The 20862-nt window shown below is 37.2% G+C and overlaps 1 protein-coding gene across 1 annotated transcript in view; it reads right to left on the bottom strand.

The window, feature by feature from the left end:
- MYO16 (myosin XVI) overlaps window positions 1-20862 on the bottom strand; it is a 912243-nt gene that overhangs the window by 293886 nt on the left and 597495 nt on the right. Inside the window, exon 22 of the mRNA XM_006851537.1 lies at window positions 16782-16982. Within this exon, the coding sequence (XP_006851600.1) occupies window positions 16782-16982 (201 nt within the window). The remainder of the gene's footprint in view (window positions 1-16781; window positions 16983-20862) is intronic.

Below are 20862 nucleotides of genomic sequence, written 5' to 3'. Positions count from 1 at the left end.
TCAAAAGACACAACCATAGTGAACACCTTTCTTGATTTTAAACCATTACTTATCCCTTTAATCTGTTAATGACTGTCTCTTAGTTATACATAAGTTCCTCATGAGTACAATTAAGTGTTCTGGAATACTCACTCGGCATAATTTTATCAACAGTTTGTTATAATCCACACAGTTGGATTCCATTGCATAGGCAATAAAACACAGGACCCATCTGACATCATAAATGATATCCTTCTTTCCATGTGCTTTTCTGAATCCAGCTTGCATTCCTGGCAATACCTGTTTATGTATTACTACAATTATTTTTTAAATTATCTTTTAAAGAATTTTATTTAAATGTGATATTAATGATACAGTTTGATGATATCTGCAATTTTGTTGGGTCACCTTTCTTTGGAATGGGCACAAATGTGGATCTCTTCCAATCAGTTTGCCAGGTAGTTGTCTTCCATGTTTCTTCATATAGACAAGTACCTCCAGTGCTGTATCAGTTGCCGCCTAAGCGTACTGAAACATTTCAATTTGTATTCCATCAATTCCAGGAGCTTCTTTTTCACCAATGTCTTTAGTGCTGCTTGGACTTCTTCCTTCAAAGCCATAGACTCTAGATCATATGGTAACTCTTAAAATGACTGCCGCAAATCCAGTTCTCTTTAGGTACAGTGATTTTGTGCATTCTTTCTTTCTTCTTTTGATGTTTCCTGAATCATTCAATATTTTGCTTATAGAATCCTCCAGATTCAAGTCCTGAGGCTTAAATTTTTTTTTTTTTTTTTTACTCCTTTCAGTTTGAGAAATGCTGAGTGTGTCCTTCCCTTTTGGTTTTCTAACTCCAGGTCTTTGTATATTTCATTATACTTGACCTTGTCTTCTCAAGCTTTGATATTTTCTGTTCAGCATGTTTGTGTCACCATTTCTTTCAGTCGCATAATATTCTTTATGTTCAAGAGCAAGTGTCATTGTCTCTTCTAACATCCAGTTTGGACTTTTCTTTCTTTCCTTTTATTGACCTTATGCTTTCAACTGTATGATTTTCTTGATGTCATCCCATAACTCTTCTAGTCTTTGGGCATTAGTGCCTAATACATCAAATCTGTTCATCAGATGGCCTTTCAATTTAGATGGGATATGCATAATGTCATATGTTGGCCCTCGTGGACTTGTTTTCATTTTCTTCAGCTTCAGCCTGAATTTGCATATGAGCACTTGACGGCCTGTTCTACAGTTGGCCCCTAGTCTTATTTTTGTTGATGTTACTGAATTTCTCCATTGTTTCTTCCCACAAATGTAGTCAATTTGAGTCCTGTGAATTATATCTGGAGATCCAGGTGTATACTCAACTTTTGTGTTGAGGAAAAATGGATTAGAAGTGAATAAGCCATTGGTGTTACAAAATTGTATCATGCAATCTCCAGCATCATTTCTATCACTAAGGCCATGTTTTCTAAATATCTATCCTTCCTCTTTGTTTCCATATTTTGCATTGCAATCCTCAGTAATTATCATTGCATCTTGACTTCAAGTTTGATCAATTTCAGACTAAAGACATTGATAGAATTCTTCAATTTCTTCATTTGCTTTAGTGGCTGTTTTGTAAATTTGAATAACGGTATATTAACTGGTCTTCCTTGTAAACATATGGACATTATCCTATCACAGATAGTATTGTATTGCTTGATCTTGAAATGTTCTTTTTGTTGATGGTTGCAACAACAGTCTTCTTTAGTTTCTCATTCCTGGTATAGTAAACCATATTACTGTCTTATTCAAAATGTTGCAAATCAGTTTACTTCAGATCATTAATGTCTAGGATACTGACATTTATGTGTTACATTTCATTTTTGACAACTTCCTATTTTATTAGCTTTATCCTTTATACATTCATTTTGATTATTAATGAATGATTATAACTGTTGTTTCTCATTTTGAGTTGTATCACATTAGCAAATGAAGATCTTGAAAGCTTAACTCCATCCAAGTCATTGTGGTCAACTCTACTTTGAGGAGGCAGAGCTTCCTCCATTTTATTTTAATTGTCTTCTAACCCAAGGGGCTCATCTTCTGGTACTATTATCTGACAATGTTCCCCTGCTATTCAGAAGTTTTTTAGTGGCTCAGCATTCAGATGTGGTTCACCTCACATTCTTTTTAGTCTGTCTTAGCCAGAAAGCTCCATTAAACTTGTCCACCATGGGTGACCCTGCTGGTATTTAAAATACTGGTGGCATCACAGTGACACACAAGTCACCCCAGTAGAAAAACTTACAACGAGTACTAGATGAAAATAACGAAACCTATCAAAGAATCTATGTTGTTGTTGTTGCTGAGTGTTGTTGAGTTGGTTCTGACTCATAGTGACCCTGTATAGGGTTTCTAAGGAGTGGCTTGTGAGCCTTAACCACTGGTCTTGCAGTTCAAATGGCTTTGCGGTCTGGCACATTAACCCACAGCACCATGCCAGGACTCCAAAGAATCTACAAGATGCTCTAAATCCAACCATTCATTTTCTTGTTCTAACAACAATCTGGATAGGAAACATTTGTCATACCATCTGTGATCATTTATGTTGTGAATGAAATTGATAAAAACAATAGGCCACAAGCAGCCTGGTGGAGTTAATTTCTATTCTTCTGAAAGTTTTCCCAAGAGATGAACAAATACAGATGTGAATGAAGCCTTTTTGGTGGTTCAAAATATCTTTGACAAAAAACCTTGAATAATATCAGTGTAGCTTACACCAGATTGATTTGATTGCTACCCCTGGGGATTCTGTCTGGAGAAAAGGAAGATGGGAGTAAATGGAAGCTTCCCCTTTGAGTAATTCTTCTCCTTTGTTTTTGGTTTACAGATTTACTTTTAGAGTTTTCTTGAATACATTGCATCTCCCACAAATCTCCAGGGGGTGAAGGTAAGTTGACAAGCTACAGCAAGTGTTCCTGAAAAAAGGGCAGTTGAGAAACTGATCAGGCTAATATTTTTCCTGTATACATATTAAGTAAATATGTTTAAGGTCAAAGAGGTTGGATCTGATCCCTATATCATCTGAAATCTACTGCAGAATCACTATTGTAAAGATCTTTCTCTCAATGATATCACTAACAGCATAAGGCTAAATCCCAAGGGATGAATTTCAAACTTCATTTAATAAAAGCCAGGGGTTAGTCCTTTTCAAAGTGAAGAAAAAAAATCCAAGTATTTTACAGGCTGCAAATCAGTAAGAAAACACTATTCTTCCCCCATAACGCTTTCCTTGGCCAGGCTAACATTTTATTAATACAGTTCTGTAAAGGGACAAGGAAGATAGTGCCATGAACAATAATAATCAGGTTGATGTGTGTGGAATTACAACTTCATACATAATGGATGTGGTTTATGGGGATGAAGACGGAATCCTGACGAATACAATCAAATTCTACCCACAGAAAGATACATCTATCAAAGGGCTGTATGTTTTTATTCTGTAACAGAATTACAAGTCTGTCCTGTTGTGGTGCTATAGGATAAGCATTGGACTGCAAGGTCAGTTTAAACCACAAGGTTGGTGATTCAAGCTCAACAACTGCTACTCGGAAACCCTATACAGGGTTGCTATGGGTCAGAACTAACTCAAAGGCACTTAACAACAACAACCCATCATGCACAATCCACATTGTTGTTAAGTGCCGTTGGGTCGGTTCCGACCCATAGCGACCCTGTACAGGGTTTCCGAGGCTGTAAATCTGTACGGGAGCAGAACGCCTCATCTTTCTTCCGCGGAGCAGCTGGTAGTTTCGAACTGCTAACCTTGTGGCTCGCAGCCCGATTTGTAACCACTACGCTACCAGAGCTCCTTTCACATATTCAGTGAAAATCAGTTAATGTCACACTGACACAAACTTAGACATTTCTCTTATGGTTTTTCTACTTTAATACTATCATTTCAATAAATAGAAAATTGTCTCAACTTTCTACATTAATCTTCCACCAGAACCTTTCAAGTCTGGTAGGAAGAGAAAGAAAATCCTATGTAATAAAGCTATAGTAGCGCCACTTCTCTATCATCTGCTGAAATGATACTGAGATCACTGATAAATCAGAGTAAATATCTCATTATGACTTCAAAATCATGGCTTTATGACATATAAACTCATTGATAAAAGATTTAACAAGCATTTAAGTAATTAAAAGGAGAGCCTATCATAAACTTAATTTGAACAAGTCAGTTGAATACCCCTTACCATAGCCTCATGTGAAAGTATAATAAACTTACAAGTGTTACAAGATTTATCTTCAAAATATTTCCTTGACCTCAATTTCTATGTCTATGAGTTTTAACTCTTGGGGAAAAGAAAACCTGGAGTATTCAAAGACCTTCAACTTTTGTTGGGGCATGTGACTCATATATCTAAAGCAACATAAATTAAATCCTGCCAACATTTATTGCTTGTCCATCACTTAACATTCAGAATAATCTTACGAGGTTTGTAAATGTTTTTCTCAACAAAATGTCAGTGTGCTCTTCAAAGTCATACAGTAATGGAGTTGAAATTCCAAGTCCATGCCAAGTAGACTCCAGTAGTTTTTTTCTCTTTCTGCTATTTCACATGGATTTTGTGAAAACAGATAAACAACAGTTTAAGGATTTAGTGCTAATAGTGAAGACACAAAAACATACTTCATTTGAGAAACATGAGATTTAGTATTGCCCCCTACTAGTTCTAGAACCTTCGGTGAATTATTGAGATTCATTATGGAAACGTGAAATGGCAGTGGGCCCATACAATATGATGTTGAAAATGTTATGGACCTCCATGATTTTGAAAATGTTATGAACCTCCATGTAAAGGAAACAGAAATTCTCACCACTGGACCAGAAAATAACATCACGATAAATGAAGAAAAGATTGACATTGTCAAAGACTTCAATTTACTTGGATCCACAATCAACACTCATGGAAGCAGCAGTCAAGAAGTCAAATGCTGTACTGCATTAGCTAAATCTACTGTGCATAATCTTTTTAAAGTGTTCAAGGGCAGAGATGTCACTTGAGAATAAAAGTGCACTGACACAATCCTCATACGTCTGTCATCCCTGGTATGGTACTGCAGGAGAAGCACTGGCTGGTAACTGCAAGGTCAACAGTTTCAACGTACAAGCCTGATCTTACTTGGCATAAAAACTAGCTCGATGGCATACAACACAACATGCATATGAAAGTTGGACAATCAAAAGACAAGACCATAACAGAATCAAAGCATTTATTTATGGTGTTGGAAAAGAATATTGAAAGCAAATGGGTACGTCAAAAATTATCTACACTATAGCTGCTCCTCAGAAACCCTGTACAGGGTTGCTATGGGTCGGAATTGACTTGACGGCACTTAACCACAACAACAACAATGGTTATATTAAAATGCTCATTCACATCCGTGGATGACTACAACATTGAGCATACACATGAAATGCTTATGTTGAATATATAAGTGACAGTAGATTATGTGGCAAATCATTTTCAAATCAACCATAACTCTGCCTATGAAACAGTCCATGACAAACTTGGGTTTCAAAAAGTTTGTGTGAGATTGGGGCTGAAACAACTCAGGAAGAGCAGAGGCAGAAGCGTTTGAACATCTGCAAACAAAATTTCAACCAATACTCCAAGGAAGGTAAACGTTATTTTTAAAAATCATGACTAGTGATGAGACATGGATTTATCACTATGACCCTGAGAGTAAACGGTAGAATATGGAATGGAAACATCCTCAATCGCGCGCCAAAAAAATGTTCAGAAGTCAACCATCAGCTGAAAAATGGATGCTTACAGTTTTCTGGTATTCTCAAGGGCCAGTATTGGAACACTATCAAGAAAATGGCTCAACAGTCAACAGTGCTCATTACAGTGAGATGCTCACTGAAGAGCTGAAGTCTAAACTTTGGATTAAACACAGACTGCCATCTAAGGGCGTTATGATTTTACTTGACAATGCACATTCATATATTTCTGCCCGCACGGTTGACATTCTGTAAAATCTCCATTTTGAGGTGTCAAAGCATCCTTCCTATAGTCCTAATCTTATTCCAACAGACTATCACCTGTTTGGTCCCCTCAAAGTGGCTCTTTGAGGATGAAGATTCACCTATGATGAAGAAATGAAGACAGCAGTGAATCCATGGCTCATAGCTCATCTAAAACATTTTCAATAAGGGAATGTAACAGTTTACTTACACATAGAGTATACTGAAAAGAAAGGAGATTATATCAAAAAATGGCATTTGTCTTTTTAAAACAAATTATACAGCTAAAGTGCAGATAATATTTGACTCACCCTCATATTATGAACTTCCAGATTAATGAACAAATACGTCTTGGAAAAAGTATAGCAAGAACGTTCCTGAGAAATAGGATGGATAGACTTTGTATCTTGCACTTTGGACATGTTGGCAGGAGGCATCAGTCCCTGGAGAGGGTCATTGTGCTTGGTAAAGTGGAGGGTTGGCAAAAGAAAGACAGACCCTCAAGGAAACGAGCTGATGCAGTGGCTGCAACAATGGGCTCAAACATAACAAAAGTTGTAAAGATGACCAAGGCCCAGGCATTGTTTTGCCCTGTTTTGCACAGGGTTGGCATGAGTTGGGACCAATTCAGCAACACCTAACAACAACATGTTGAAAATGTATAAATTATAAAATGATATATAAGCATCTAGCATTTGATCATAGAAGGCAAAGTCAATGAAATTTGAATACATATGAACACAGTGATTCTTGGGAAGATTTACATGATTGGAAAGAAAGAGGAAAAGAGCATTCCATATGAGGGAAACCATATGAGCAAAAATAAAGGTGAAGAAATACATGGTCATTTTCAAATTAATCAAACATTATAAAGAAATTATCTTGTGTTACAAGCTCAAACAACTCATCTCTTTCTCTCTTTACTGAAAAGTGAATTTATTATGTAAATGTGGACTCTATAGTGAATTATTAAAGGATTAACACGAAGCTGATGACTTGGTAACAATTAGGAGACAAAAACTTTTTGCATTACTTTCAAAAGCTCAGCATCATTTCTTATTTGCTTAAAGAACTATATAACTCAATATTTCCTTTCATCTCCAATTATATGTCTTTTATATTTGGTTGTTTATCACACTTGTTTTAACAAAAACTTGAAAATACAGCAAGATAGGGTTAATTTCTGTATAAATTTTCCACATAGGCTTGTTACATTTTTAGCTAGGATTCTCCCAAGTCCTGTGGAGCCAGACACCTTGCCATATGTATCCACAGGGCACTTAGCAAGAGAATGGAAGTTAATAAATCAATACCTATGGATCCGTAGTCTTTAAAATAGAAGATATTTGTTAGCTATCATAAAGATGAAGGTATAAAGAGTAGAAAGAACACTAGACTAGGTGTTCTGTAGATCATAAACCTAAGATCTTCCAAATATGTGACATCTAAGATTTCTTTACATTCTGATTGTAGCTCATTGTGTTCCTCCCATAGGCCTTCTTTCCATCCTTTGATAATTCAGAGCTGTTTCCTTTCTTGAAGTGTTTACTACAGTTCCCAATCACCACTCACTCAATTCTCAAAGATGCCCCCTGAGAAGAAAATTTCTGAATTCTTATCTACAGTTGTTAGCACACTCATATTTACTCTTATTACATGTGTCAGTGTCTGAAATGAACTTCCATCTTCCCTTAGAATTGTTGGTTCAACTAAAGTCTATCTCATGTCAGTAGAATCTGAGCTTTAGGAGGGTAGAGCTGAATAACAGAAACCTCACTGTGGGTAATCAATACTTACTTGTTGAATAAATAAATATGACATGATTACCCTACAACATGTTTAGACAATCAAACAACAGAGACAAAAATTCTTCTCATTTACATATATTCAAAATACTAAGTCAGTTTTATCTATTCTGTATGAAGGAAGGCTGGCATGCCTGTTAAAGCACTAGCTTATGGAGAGGAAGTAGTTTCTCCATGTTACACTGATAGAACATAAATAGTGAAGCTGGAATGGGTGCTCAGAACTTAAATTAGACATACAACGGGCCTTTTACTACAGTAAATAGACATGAGAACTTAATGTCCTTGATACTTTGCTTCACAATCTAAGAACATAGAATGTGTTGGTGGAACTAAATGGAGCATGACTTACTGTTGTACTGATCAAAATGCAGGTTAAGTCAATGGTGCAGAGTGGAGAATGGAAGCAGTCAATACCCAGTGGTATCAGGGGTTTAGTCAGATTGGAAGAATTTGCTGTAGAAAGGATGCAGTACTTCTTAGGAGTTGGTATGAGGTCTTATGGACAGTCCGTAAGGTCATCATACACTGGTGATACTGAATACTTGCAGGACTCTCTAGAAGATGGCACCTAGCCACCTTTGTGTTATTGATGATGGTATCCACATGGGCTGGTGTTTGTATTGTGAGGTTCATTTCTGGGGAGATTTTACATATAGGGTAACTTTCTGACACTGGACAGGTCATTGCAGAGACTGGTGATATGAATGAAGCCCCTCATCAGGATCAAGTCCTTGGCCTATTGACTGTGGTAGTAGCTGCCCTGTGTGCATGCATGCTGTCATAGATATGCTGGTTACCATGGAAGGACCTCTAGAATGTGGAAACAGTTTCACATTCATCAGAGTAAAAAGGCTATGCTTGTTTGCAGACCAAAGAAATTGCTTTAAATTGTAAAACTATATAAAATTATGTATCTTTAATTTTATTAGTATGAAACTAGATATTCCGTCTTCTTGAAGGGAATCATTGTAAAAAAGGTGTCTCATTGTCCTTGATATAGTTAGGAGTTATAATGATGTGGTGTTCTGGAATATGCCATCCTTACATGAATAGTTAGCACCTTGAAAATCCGTCACTGGTATTTGCAGAAGCAGCAGTAGACATGCGACAAGGAGGCTCAGTCACAGAAGTTGGAGGTGGATTTGATTCCATGGAGGGACTGGCATAAACACAGGAGTGTCTGTTGAAGTCTGTAAGGTTAGGTACATGACACTGGACAACAGCTTATCAAATTTTATATTCAAAGATTTTAAGCTTATGTTAAGAGGTGTGATAATAGCTCTAATGTTATCAAAGTCTTCTTTAATATCACTTCTAATATTTCTAACTTGATGGTCTTTGGAGAGATCAGAATCCTTGGCGGAATCATCTTTTTCCTTAGTCTCTCTATTTGCACTCTTTCTGCTGCTCATGGATCCGTCACAGGTCTTACTATCTGGCTCTGTTATGAGATTTGGTGTTTCAAGTGCCATTTCTTGGCTTTCCAAAGATAGAGGTGAATCCTTCAGCACAGTGGGTTCTGTTGACATTATTAGTGCTTTGAGGTGGTGACTTGGGTATGGTTTTATTGATCCTAATAGTTGTAAATCACCTTAGAACCTTGTTGAATTCTTCAAAATGAGACCTTTTAAGTGTGTATTTGTTAATAATAGACCTTCATATACAGCATTTGCCCTTAAAGCCACATCACTCAGTCTTCACCATCTGACTAAAACCACTCTTGTTGTGGTCATAAACACCTCCAGTTTCCAGCCCCAACAGGAATTTCTCAGTCTTTGCTGTATGACTCACCTCTCTTATAATCAATAACTGTAAAAGCAATGAATGCTTGTATTAATGTCTTATGGCTGGTGTAACAAATTATCCTAAACTTGGAGACTTAAAAAAGAAATCTATTCTTTCAAAGCTTTGGAGTCTCTTCTTGCTAGTTTTCCCATAGTTCATTCAGATCATGGTCACTCTGTATGTACAGAGTCAAACTGCACCATATGGTTTTCAAGGCTGTGACTTTATAAAGGCAGGTCACCAGGCCTTTTTGCACCACCCATTGACTCCTTTCTAGAGGTCTGAGATACCACAGAGCAGAACGCATGCTGGAAGTTCTAGGGGAGAATCTGTTCTTTGCCTCTTCCAGTTTCTGGTGCCTGTTTACACTCCTGGCCTGGTGGATACTTCAGTTTCTGCTCCATGGCCATGTTGCCAACTCCTCTTCAGTCTATTTCAAGTCTCCCTATGTCTTTCTCCAATGCATGCCCTTGATGTAAATTCTACCCAGAAAATTCAGGACGATCTACTCTCTCAAAACCCTATACTTAATTATATATTACAATGACCCTTTTCCCAAATAAGTAACAGTCACTGTTTCCAGAGATTAGACTGTGGATTTGTAGGCCACAATTCAATCCACTATAATAATTGCTTGAAAGAGAAAGAGGCTAAAATCCATACATATAATTTTAGTGTGCTTTTAGGTAAGAATAATCATGAACTTTATTTGCACCACCTGTCCAAGCCAGTTATACAACGTTATACTTATCTGAGATTCAGAGGAAATCATTTCATGTTAATAAAAGATCATAATTAACAGTCTTCAAAGACCATATAACTAGACAACAGACAGAGTCAGATAAATATATCCTATTATTTTTTACCTATACCTCTGTTAATTAAGTTTGTATTACTTCAGATTGCTTTACTATCTCCTAATCTACTCACATCGAAATTTTAGGAAATTGATATCAAAATACTATTTCCTATTATAGTTCAGAACCCTCTTAATGGAAATTCAATTCCAGTAAGTGACAATGTCCTTTGTCAAACTGTAATTCTTCTTTACTTCTTGAATCTAATTTTGGTAGCCTATAAAAGTAGGCACAATTCTTGATTTACTGCTTATCTACCATTTAATCACCAGTAGTAGTTAATGTTGTTATTCCAAAGCATCATTGAGTCAGTTCCTACTCATAGCGAACATCTATAGAGTTTCCAAAGAGCAGCTGGTGGATTTTGAACCACTGACCTTGTGGTTAGCAGTCCAGTGGTATCCTACTGAGTCTCCACCTGTCACACAGGTCGTCACATACATGATTTTACATTTGCTAATAAAACAATCAACCCAAAGAAAGAAATAGATAAAGCCTTTTTAAATTCAGATTCCTGCTCATTAATGAGACCCTGTTAATATTTCATGCACAGCTTGTTTCCGTTTACTTTAAAATATTTCTGTAATGGAGACTGGAAAATGCTCCTAAGAGTAATGAAAAATTCAAATGTGTTTAGAATACATTCCACTATAATTCAAACAACGTTGCTTAAACATTTCTAAAAGGACCTCTGAGCCTCAGGTCAAAACAAAACTTAGAGGCACATCAGAGTCTTCTAGTCAGAGCAGTCAGGTGAGTACATGCTGGTGGGTACTAAATGTCATTATTATGACAAGTAATAATAATGATCTTTCCTGTGAGATGTAATACATTGCTAATAAAAAAAACCCAGCTAAACCAGTTATGGAGAAGCAAGTGGTAATGAAAGGCATGTTCTAGTTCATTCATTTGTCAAGGTAGACATGGCAAATAAACCCAACAAACCCAGAACCTCTTAGTTATTCCTTACAATCAATTGTATCACGAGAATGTTCAGCCCCTACTATTCAAAATATGCCCTGAGTGTTGATTTTAAACTAAAGATTTGCTATATCTCTTGATTTATAAAGTGAGCACTAGTACCTTTGATTTTAGCAAAACACATGTGAACAGACAGGCAGATATTTTTCTTAAATGTTTCCTTTTTTGAGACTCAAGTAAATACTCTGTATATTCACCAACAGCAGCTTTATTCTTCATAAATTGAAGAATCTGCAACATTTTTGGACAACTGAATAGCTCAAAACTTAAGTACAGGTAGCTACATTTAATGATTCAAAAGGCACATGGCTTGCCCTATTGCTACAATATGCCACTGACTCATTTAAAATCAGGAAAGGTGTGTGCACCAGGTTTGCATCCTTCACCAGACTTAGTCAATCTGTGTGCTGAGCAAATAATCCAAGAAACTACATTATATGAAGAACAATGTGGCATCAGAATTGGAGGAAGATTCATTAACAACTGTGATATGCGAATGATACAACCTTGCTTGCTGAAAGTGATCAGGGCTTAAAATATTTGCACCTAAATGTAAAAATCCTCACCAATGGACCAATAAATCATGCCATGATAAATGGAGAAAAGATTGAAGCTGTAAAAAATTTCATTTTGCTTGAATCCACCATAACATTAATGGAAATGGCAGTCAAGAAATCAAATGATGTATCGCATGAAGCAAATTTGCTTCACAAGAACTCTTTAAAGTACTGAAGAGCAAAGATGTCACTTTGAGTGCTAAGGTGCACTTGACCCACTTCATGGTATTTTCAATAGGCTCACACATGTGTGAAAATTAGACAATATAGATAAGAGACCATATAAGAATTGATGCATTTGAGTTTTGGTGTTGGAGAAGAATTTTAAACATACCATAGACTCTCAGAAAAACAAACAAATCTGTGTTGGAAGAAGTACAACCAGAACGCTCCCTAGAAGCCAAGATGACCAGACTTTACCTCACATACTTCAGGCACTTCATAAAGAGGGACAAATCCCTGGAGAAGGACATCATACTTGATAAATTGGAGGGTCAGCAAAAAAGAGGGAGGCTCCCAACTAGATGGCTTGGCACAGTGAAAGCAGCAATGGATTCAAGCATTTGTTGTTGTTCTTAGGTGCTATCAAACTGGTACCAACTCTAGCGACACTACGCACAACAGAATGAAACACAGCCCGATCCTGGGCTAACCTCTCAATTGTTGCCATGCTTGAGCCCACTGATGCTGCCACTTTGCCAATCCTTCTCGCTGGGGGTCTTTCTTTTTTTCTCTGACCCTCCACCTTACCAAACATGATATCCTTTTGCAGTGATTGGTCCTTCCTGACAATATGTCCCAAGTATGAGAGACAAATTTTGGCCATCTTGGCCTCCAAGGAGCACTCTAGCTGCACTTCTTACTACACAGATCTACTGGTTGTTTCGGCAGCCCATGGCACTTTCAATATTCTCCTCAGCATCAATTCTTCTACGGTCTTCCTAGTCACTCTCAAGCTTTTGCATGCATATGAGGTTATTCAAAAAACCATGGACTGGACACTTTAGTCCTCAAACTGACATCTTTGCTCTTCAACACCTTAAAAAAGTCTTGTGCAACAGATTTGCCTAATGCAATACACATTTGATTTCTGACTGCTGCTTCCATGAGTGTTGATAGTTGATCCAAGAAGAATGAAGTCCTTGACACCTTCAGTCTTTTCTCCATTGATAAGAATATTGTTTATCGGTCCAGTGTTGAGGATTTTTGTTTTCTTTACATCAAGATGGAATCCATACCAAAGGCTGTGCTCTTTGATCTTCATCAGTAAATATTTTAAGTCCTCTTTACTTTCGACAAGCAAACTTGTATCATCTGCATATTACAGGTTGTTAATGAGTCTTCCTCCAATCCTGATGCCACGTTTTTCTTCATTTAATCCAGCTCTCGATTATTTTGCTCAGCATTCAGGTTGAATAAGTATGGTGAAAGAATACAACCCTGTCACATACATTTCTTAATTTTAAACCATTCAGTGTTTCCATGTTCTGTTCGAACAACTGCCTCTTGGTCCATGTACAAATTGCTCATGAGCAAAATTAAGTATTCCAGAATACTCATACTTCACAATGTTGTCCATAGCTTGTCATGATTCTTTGAATCAAACAATAGTTTCACTTTATTTGTAAAAGGATCCCTGGTGTGGCAATGGAGGATCAGCAATGGACTGAGAACCACAAGTTTGGCAGTTCAAACCATCAGGTGCGCCTTGGAAACACTATATGGGGTTGCTATGAGTTGGAACAGACTCGGCAACCCTTAACAACAATAAAACTTAGTTAAAAAAAAGTCTGTCTACAGAAGTTGTGCTCTCTTAAAGAATTATCCATATGAATCACACAGACACCAGCAGCTTCAAAGGTTACATAGGAAGCTTACAGAATAGTGAGTTATAGTTAAAGGTGGAAGAATCATAAGGAAAAGGTGGGTGAGAATTGTTGAGCAACTTGAAGAATGTAATCCAGGCCACTAAATAGTACATGTAGAAATGGCTGAGTGGATGTTGTTTTGCTGTATGTATTTTCAACAACAAAGAATTATAAACAACAACAAAACAAATGATGAGGCTGTAACTGCTTTGGTGTCACTATACGTGGAATGATTTTAAACGCCAACCTTGAACATTTAACCTTTGTAGTTGCTGTTGACTCAGTACCATCGGGTCAGTTCTGACTCATAGCAACCCTGTATAGGGTTTCTGGGAAGTGGCTAGTGAGTTGAACCACCAACTTTGCCATTAGCAGTCTGGTGCTTATACAATTATTATTTCCTGAAGAATTATTTTATGCTTAAATAGTTTTAGTGGATTCTGTCCTATACAACTGAATCTTAAATAATACACACCATAAACATTCAAATTCCGATCATTTTATTGGAATAACCTTTCTTTGACACTTAGTAGGTTCTAATTTATCTTTGAAGGCTTAGGCCACAGTTTACTACTTCTGGAAGTTGTTAGTATACATTTCTCTAAATAATTACTTCCTTTCTTATGAAAATTGAATCATTGTATTAATATTGTAAATAATATTGTATTTGTTAGATTGTTTTTCCCTTATTTGATTATGAGATATTGAAGTGCAAGGAATATATTTTTCTCATCTTTGATTTTCTAAATCTCTGTATCTGTTTATAGTTGAGTCTCAGTAAACACTGGTTAAAACGAACTGAAATAGACTAAGTGTAAGACAGTGACTACAGAATTTACCTTCTACTGTGTTACCATTTTACCAAAGGTCCAAAGTGGGTGAAATTAACAGATAGCTTAAAATTCAAAAGTAGATGATATATACTATCCATGAAATTTGAATTGAGAATTAATGGATCAAGGTTTTAAATATTAAAAACAACATAGGATTTGATCATGTAAAGAAGACAAGGGAGACTGGTTCTGTCTTAAAGGTGAGTTTAATGTGGGAGATGCAGGAAAAGAGTGACTACATTTGGAAAACAATAGCTGAAAAGGCTTGTAAGGGGAATTTTGACAAAGAAGTCACAGAAGAAGGGATTATAATCATCTTGGAGAAGTCGGATATAAGTCTACTTCAAGGAGTATAACATTTTTACTATAGGCAAAAGGAAATCCTTGAAATTTGTGAAGAAAGAAGCATATTTTACAAAGTTGCTTTATGAAGGGAGAGTTTGTGCAGAACACTTTTTACTTAGAGACTCATACTTTGAAAAAAAATAATTTAATACCTAAACTATATTCAGGGTGTGGTGGTTATGTGCTATGGAGTTGGTTCCAACTCAAAGCGACCCTGTACAGGGTTTCAGTGGCTGTAAATCTTTACAGGAGCAGAAGGCCTCATCTGTCTCTCACAGAACGGCTGGTAGTTTCTAACTGCTGACCCTGGGGGTTAGCAGCCTGATTTGTAACCACTATGCTACCAGAGCAAACGTAAATATCCAATGTTTTTGAGGAAATGTTCGTGGTTGATGTCTTTGGATTAAATCCAGAGCTCATTTGCTCATGTTGAGGTATAGCACTAGGAACATCATGAAGGTTTCGTCATTCACACGTTAAAGATGTTCATTCTTTATTAGACTAAATGGAAATAGTTCAGAAAAGTGAGATTTTGTCTAGTGAATACACTAAAATTTCAACCCAACTGGAAAAATAGCCATCAACAAGAAAATCAGAGAAAAGACTGAAGTTGTCAAGAATTTCATGTTACTTGGATCCACAATGAACAGCCATGAAAGCAGCAGTCAAGAAATCAAATGAGGTATTGCACTGGGAAAATCTGCTGTGAACGACTTCTTTACAGTGGTCAAAAGTCAAGGTGTCATTTGGCAGACTAAGGTGCTTCTGACCAAAGCCAGGGTATTTTTCCTTGCCCATATGCATACGGATGCTAGGCAGTGGAAAAGGAAGACTAAAGAAAAAACAATGCATTTGAATTAGGGTGTTTCTGAAGAATACTGAGCATAGCAAAGACTGCTGGAAGAACGCACAAATCTGCCTTGGCAAGTACATACAGAATGTGTCTTAGAAGCATGATGGTGAGACTTTCTATCACATCCCTTGAGCGTGTTATCAATAAGAATCAGTTTTTGGAGGACGTTATGCTTGGTAAAGTAGAGGATGCATAAAAAAAAAGGATGATCCTCAAGGAGGTAGGTTGTCATTGTGGTTGTAATAATGGAGTACAAGATTGCGACAATTGTGAAGATGACGCCAAACTTGGCGACACATAATAATAAAATTTTAAAACTAGTATTTAGTTTGAACTTCAAGGTCGGTGGTTCAAACCCACCGGTTGCTCTTTGGAAACCCTACACAGGATTGCTATGAGTTTGAACCAACTTAACAGCACTTAACAGCAAAAACAGCCATGTTTGTCCCTAGGCCTTTTGTCTATGTGTCTATGTTGTTGTTGTTGTTAGGTGTAGTTACATGGATTCTAACTCTAATTCAAGGTCAAGAAAAAAGCTTGAGAATTTTGAAATTTTGTTCTGTGCTCTCCAGTAGATTTTGACTTATAGTAACCTTCTGAGACAGAACAGAACTGCCCCAAAGGTGTTGCAGGAACAGCACTGGACTGAAAACCAAAAGGTCAGCAATCTAAACCCACCAGTTGCTCCTTGGTAAACCCATACAGGGTCACTATGAGTCGGAACTGACTTAACGGCACTTGGCAGTAACACAATGTTTACAGAAGCTGTAATAGTTTCCTGTGGAGCCAATGTTGGGAGCATACTGCAGATTTTTTCAGTTAGCAGTCAAGTGCTCACTCTTTACACAATCTTTTGTCCATTACTTCATGTAATTAATGACGTAGTTCTTTCAACTTACCCTTCCCGCATAGTGCATAATGGTGAAGGCTGTGCCTTGGTCTTTGAGAGTGACATTTCCGTTCCCGTCCTTAACTGGAGAATGTACTGCATTTCTGTTTGAGGACTCCAGGAGACTTTGTAACTTTTTTGGAAGGTTTGTTTCCATGGACCAAATTATTTGACATTCTTCATCCAATACAGATAGAAATCCAGAAGGTTTCTGAAAATTAAGAAGAATCCTTCTTTATCACTCACTTTAGTATTTTTGCTATTTATATTTTCCTTATTTATAGTTTCATTATATGCCTATACTCTTACCCACTCAGAAAATACAGTTGTCTTTATATCTTTTTTTCATTTTTGCATTCTGACTATCTAGCATAGCTCACATTGAAAGTAGATCCTCAGCAGTAATTTTTAAGTGTATGGATGAATAAATAAATAAAAGAACATATTTTAAAATAATCAACACATGGCGATTACTAAAAAAAATAAAAACTTATTTTAGTAAGAAAAATAAAATTTCAGATTATAGCAAAGAAGCAATTTACTCTTGACCCATAACCCATATTGATCACCTCATACTTAGCATATGAAGGAAAAACAATCTTACCAAAATCTAAAAAGTATGAGTTCAGTCATTAAAAAAAAAAAGTGTCATAATCCCTGTGAATGAAATTCCAATATTTAGAATTACAAAACACATATTTTGAAGCTGTAATTTTCATTTCAAATTTAAAGTCTTATATCTTACAGCTGTCCTACAAGAGAATTAAAGTAACAAAGTACAATTTATATTTGATTTCACTTGAAGGAAAATGCTGCTTAAAAGAACATTCCAACCTCAAATATTTCATCATCCCATAGTTATAATGGAGTCCTGGTGTGCTGTTGTAGGACCAGCACTGAACTGCTAACTGCAAAGTTGGCAGTTCAAACCCATCAGTTTCTCCTTGGAAACCCTATGTTGTTGTTGTTGTTATGTGCCATGGAGTTGGTTCCAACTCATAGCGACCCTGCATAGGATTTCTGAGGCTGTAAATCTTTACAGGAGCAGAACGCCTCATCTTTCTCCTGCGGAACAGCTGGTAGTTTCAAACTGCTTATCGTGAGATTAGCGGCCCAATTCTTAACCACAATGCTACCAGAGCTCCTTTGGAAACCCTATACAGGGTCGCTATGAGTTGGCACTGACTGGACAGCACTTAACAACAGCAACAGTGATGTCTACCTGTTCCTTCTCTCCAGCCTTTAGGGAAGTTTTTGTTGACAAATTAGTTCTATCTTGTAAAATAAGGTAATTTTACACAATTTATTTACAATAGTCTATTGAATATCTTAATTCTCCATACAAATTTACATGCTTTTAAAATATGAGTAACATAAAAAATAAATTCACCTCTAACACTGAAAAGATCTATGATAACTCTTTCTGCTTCTATTTTGATCTGAGGTAAACAAACCACACCTCCGCTGGGATTCCATGACGCCATGTATTTGGCCATTAGTACTGAGAAAATTTATGTGTGTGTCTTGGAAATTCTGGTGGTTTAAAATAGTTTTAAACCTTTCAAGGTCTCATACTTATATTAAAGAAAATTGAAAGACCATACAGTTTCCCACGAGATTATTCAGGTATTACCCATTGGGAGTAAAAGGTAAATATAACTTGCATTGGAAAAGACAATATCTCTGATGGGACTGACATGGCAGAGGCCACTCTTTTGGAAATATATTGCAATTGTGCCAGTTACCTGAGAACTTAGTTCAAACAGCCTCTCTGGGAGAGAGAGCGTAACAATTAATTAACAAGGTGGAGACGGACACGAAGAAGATAATGGAAATGCATGCAGAATGTATGTCCACCCACCTGAGGAAACTTTCTAGAATCAACAATACTCAGAAGGACTTTTGTTATCATGCCAATGCGTTTTGATGAGGAAATTTGGAGAAGGATGTCAATTACTGGGTGTTGCAGCAATTCTCTATAGTACATTGCAAGATAGTTGGAGTGGTCAGAGACTCTCCAGTGAACGTTATCATAAAAGAGGAAACAAATTTAAAAATACAGGCGTCCAATATGGACACAGGAAAGACCCGGAAAAAAGAAGAATGTTACATGTGGAGAGTTGCTGAGAGTCATAACACTTGATTTCAACTTTTAATAACTTATTCGCTGAAGAGTAAACAAAATGTTAGTATCAGAATATCACATGTTTTTCTCTATTATATCAGTTTGAACCATCTTGTCTTGGCATTTCTCTCTGCTGTTATTGGCAAGCACGAACACAAACCCACACACAAACACATAATCAGACACACACTGCAGCAGGACAAATGCATTATTTAAAGGCAGTCTACAAGAGCACCCATATTTCAGGGATAGTAACAGACGGCCTAGTTATGAAGGGGAAACTGTTGTTTTGTTTTCTAAAGCCCTCACAAAGAAAATTTAATATAAGGGAAGGTACTGATTGAAAGAGAACTAAACTATTTGGTTCCAAAATGTAAGAAGGTATGTTCTAAGGAGTAAATGATTGGTAACTAATAAGATTTTTTAAAAATTGTAACTGCAATATCTGCACACCCCCCCCCATGTGTTTTTTAAACTTTGGATTTTTACATGTTATGCCTTCTGGATGTTTGCACTTATGGTGGTAGCCAAACCTTCTAAATGTGGAGAAGTCACAAAACTCTCTGAAGAAAAAAAACACAACGTGGAAAAAGTCAGTCATGAGAAATGGTTCGGTGACATTTATTTCTTTAGAAGTAAAGTCTTACGGGTGACTGTTGTGCTGAATGTGCATGTTTATCAAATCGTTTCACTTTAAAAATCAAAAAGCATCAAATTACTGAAGAGTGCAACCAAATGCACAAGACACTTGGAGAACTTGGTAAGAATTAGGTTTGTCTCCAACTCTCAGAGATCGAGGTATTATGTAATCTATTGAACTATAAATACAACATATGCAGAGATTACCAATGCTGGTGAATACTACAGGATTATGGATTGCTAGAAAGGGGTTGCACGAGGGCTTCTATCATGGAGGACAGCAGTTAAATGATGTGCGAGAACTGCGCAGACCTGGTGGAGGTGTTAAATGAAACCCAGACCACGGAGTGGCAGGGTGAGAGGTGTCTGGAGACCAGGTCGATGGGGAGACGCTGCCTAGCGGGAAGAGACTGCAGGGGCCAGCCAACCTGTCCTACTTACCCTGGACGCGAGAGTGCCAACCTAGCCTAACCATTTGATCTTGGTTTTGAGGCGGGGTCGACCAACTTAGAGACCCACAGCACAGCCCAAAGCATCTCACTACAACCCAGTTGCTCTTGCTGCGCTTCTGCCTCTTGATTGGCATCCGAGGATGGAAATCCCGCCTTTGAGCTGGACTTACGGGCCCTAGCACAAGGAGATTCCTATTTAACAGCAACCATGCAACCACCACTCATCTGTTTGTCGTGCTGTGGTGGTTTGAATTGCTGTGATTCTGAGGGCTATGCCACCGATAATTTAAATAACCAGCAGGGTCATCCATGGTGGACAGGTCTCAGATGAGCTTCCAAACAAAGACAGACTAGGAAGAAAGAGTGACAAACTACTTCCAAATCACTAGTCACTGAAAACTCTATGAATAGCAGAGAAACACTGTCAGATACAGGACCGGAAGGTGGGAAGGCACTTAGAATGCGACTGGGAAAAAAAATGCCTCCTCAAAGTAAAGTTGACCATGATGACCATGATGACATGAACAGACTTAAGCTTGGGGGAGAAATGCTCACAAAACCTTCATTTGCTCATGGGCCACAATCAAAATGAAGAAAAATAGCTGTAAACATCCACTGAAAATCGGAACATGGAATGTATGAAGAATGAATCTAGGAAAATTGGAAGTTGTCAAAAATGAAATGGAACACATCAACATCTATATCTTAGGCATTAGTGAGCTGAAATGGACTGGTATTGGCCATTTGGAATCTGACAACCACATGGTTTACTATGCAGGGAATAACAAATTGAAGAGGAATGGTGTTGCGTTCATTGTCAAAAAGAACATATCCAGATCAGTCATGAGGTACAATGCTATAAGTGATTGGATAAT

Source organism: Chrysochloris asiatica, unplaced genomic scaffold (genome assembly GCF_000296735.1).
Source record: "Chrysochloris asiatica unplaced genomic scaffold, ChrAsi1.0 scaffold00029, whole genome shotgun sequence".
Lineage (NCBI taxonomy): Eukaryota > Metazoa > Chordata > Mammalia > Afrosoricida > Chrysochloridae > Chrysochloris > Chrysochloris asiatica.
Note: the sequence above shows the minus strand (reverse complement) of the source record. Positions and strands in the feature narration are given on the sequence as shown.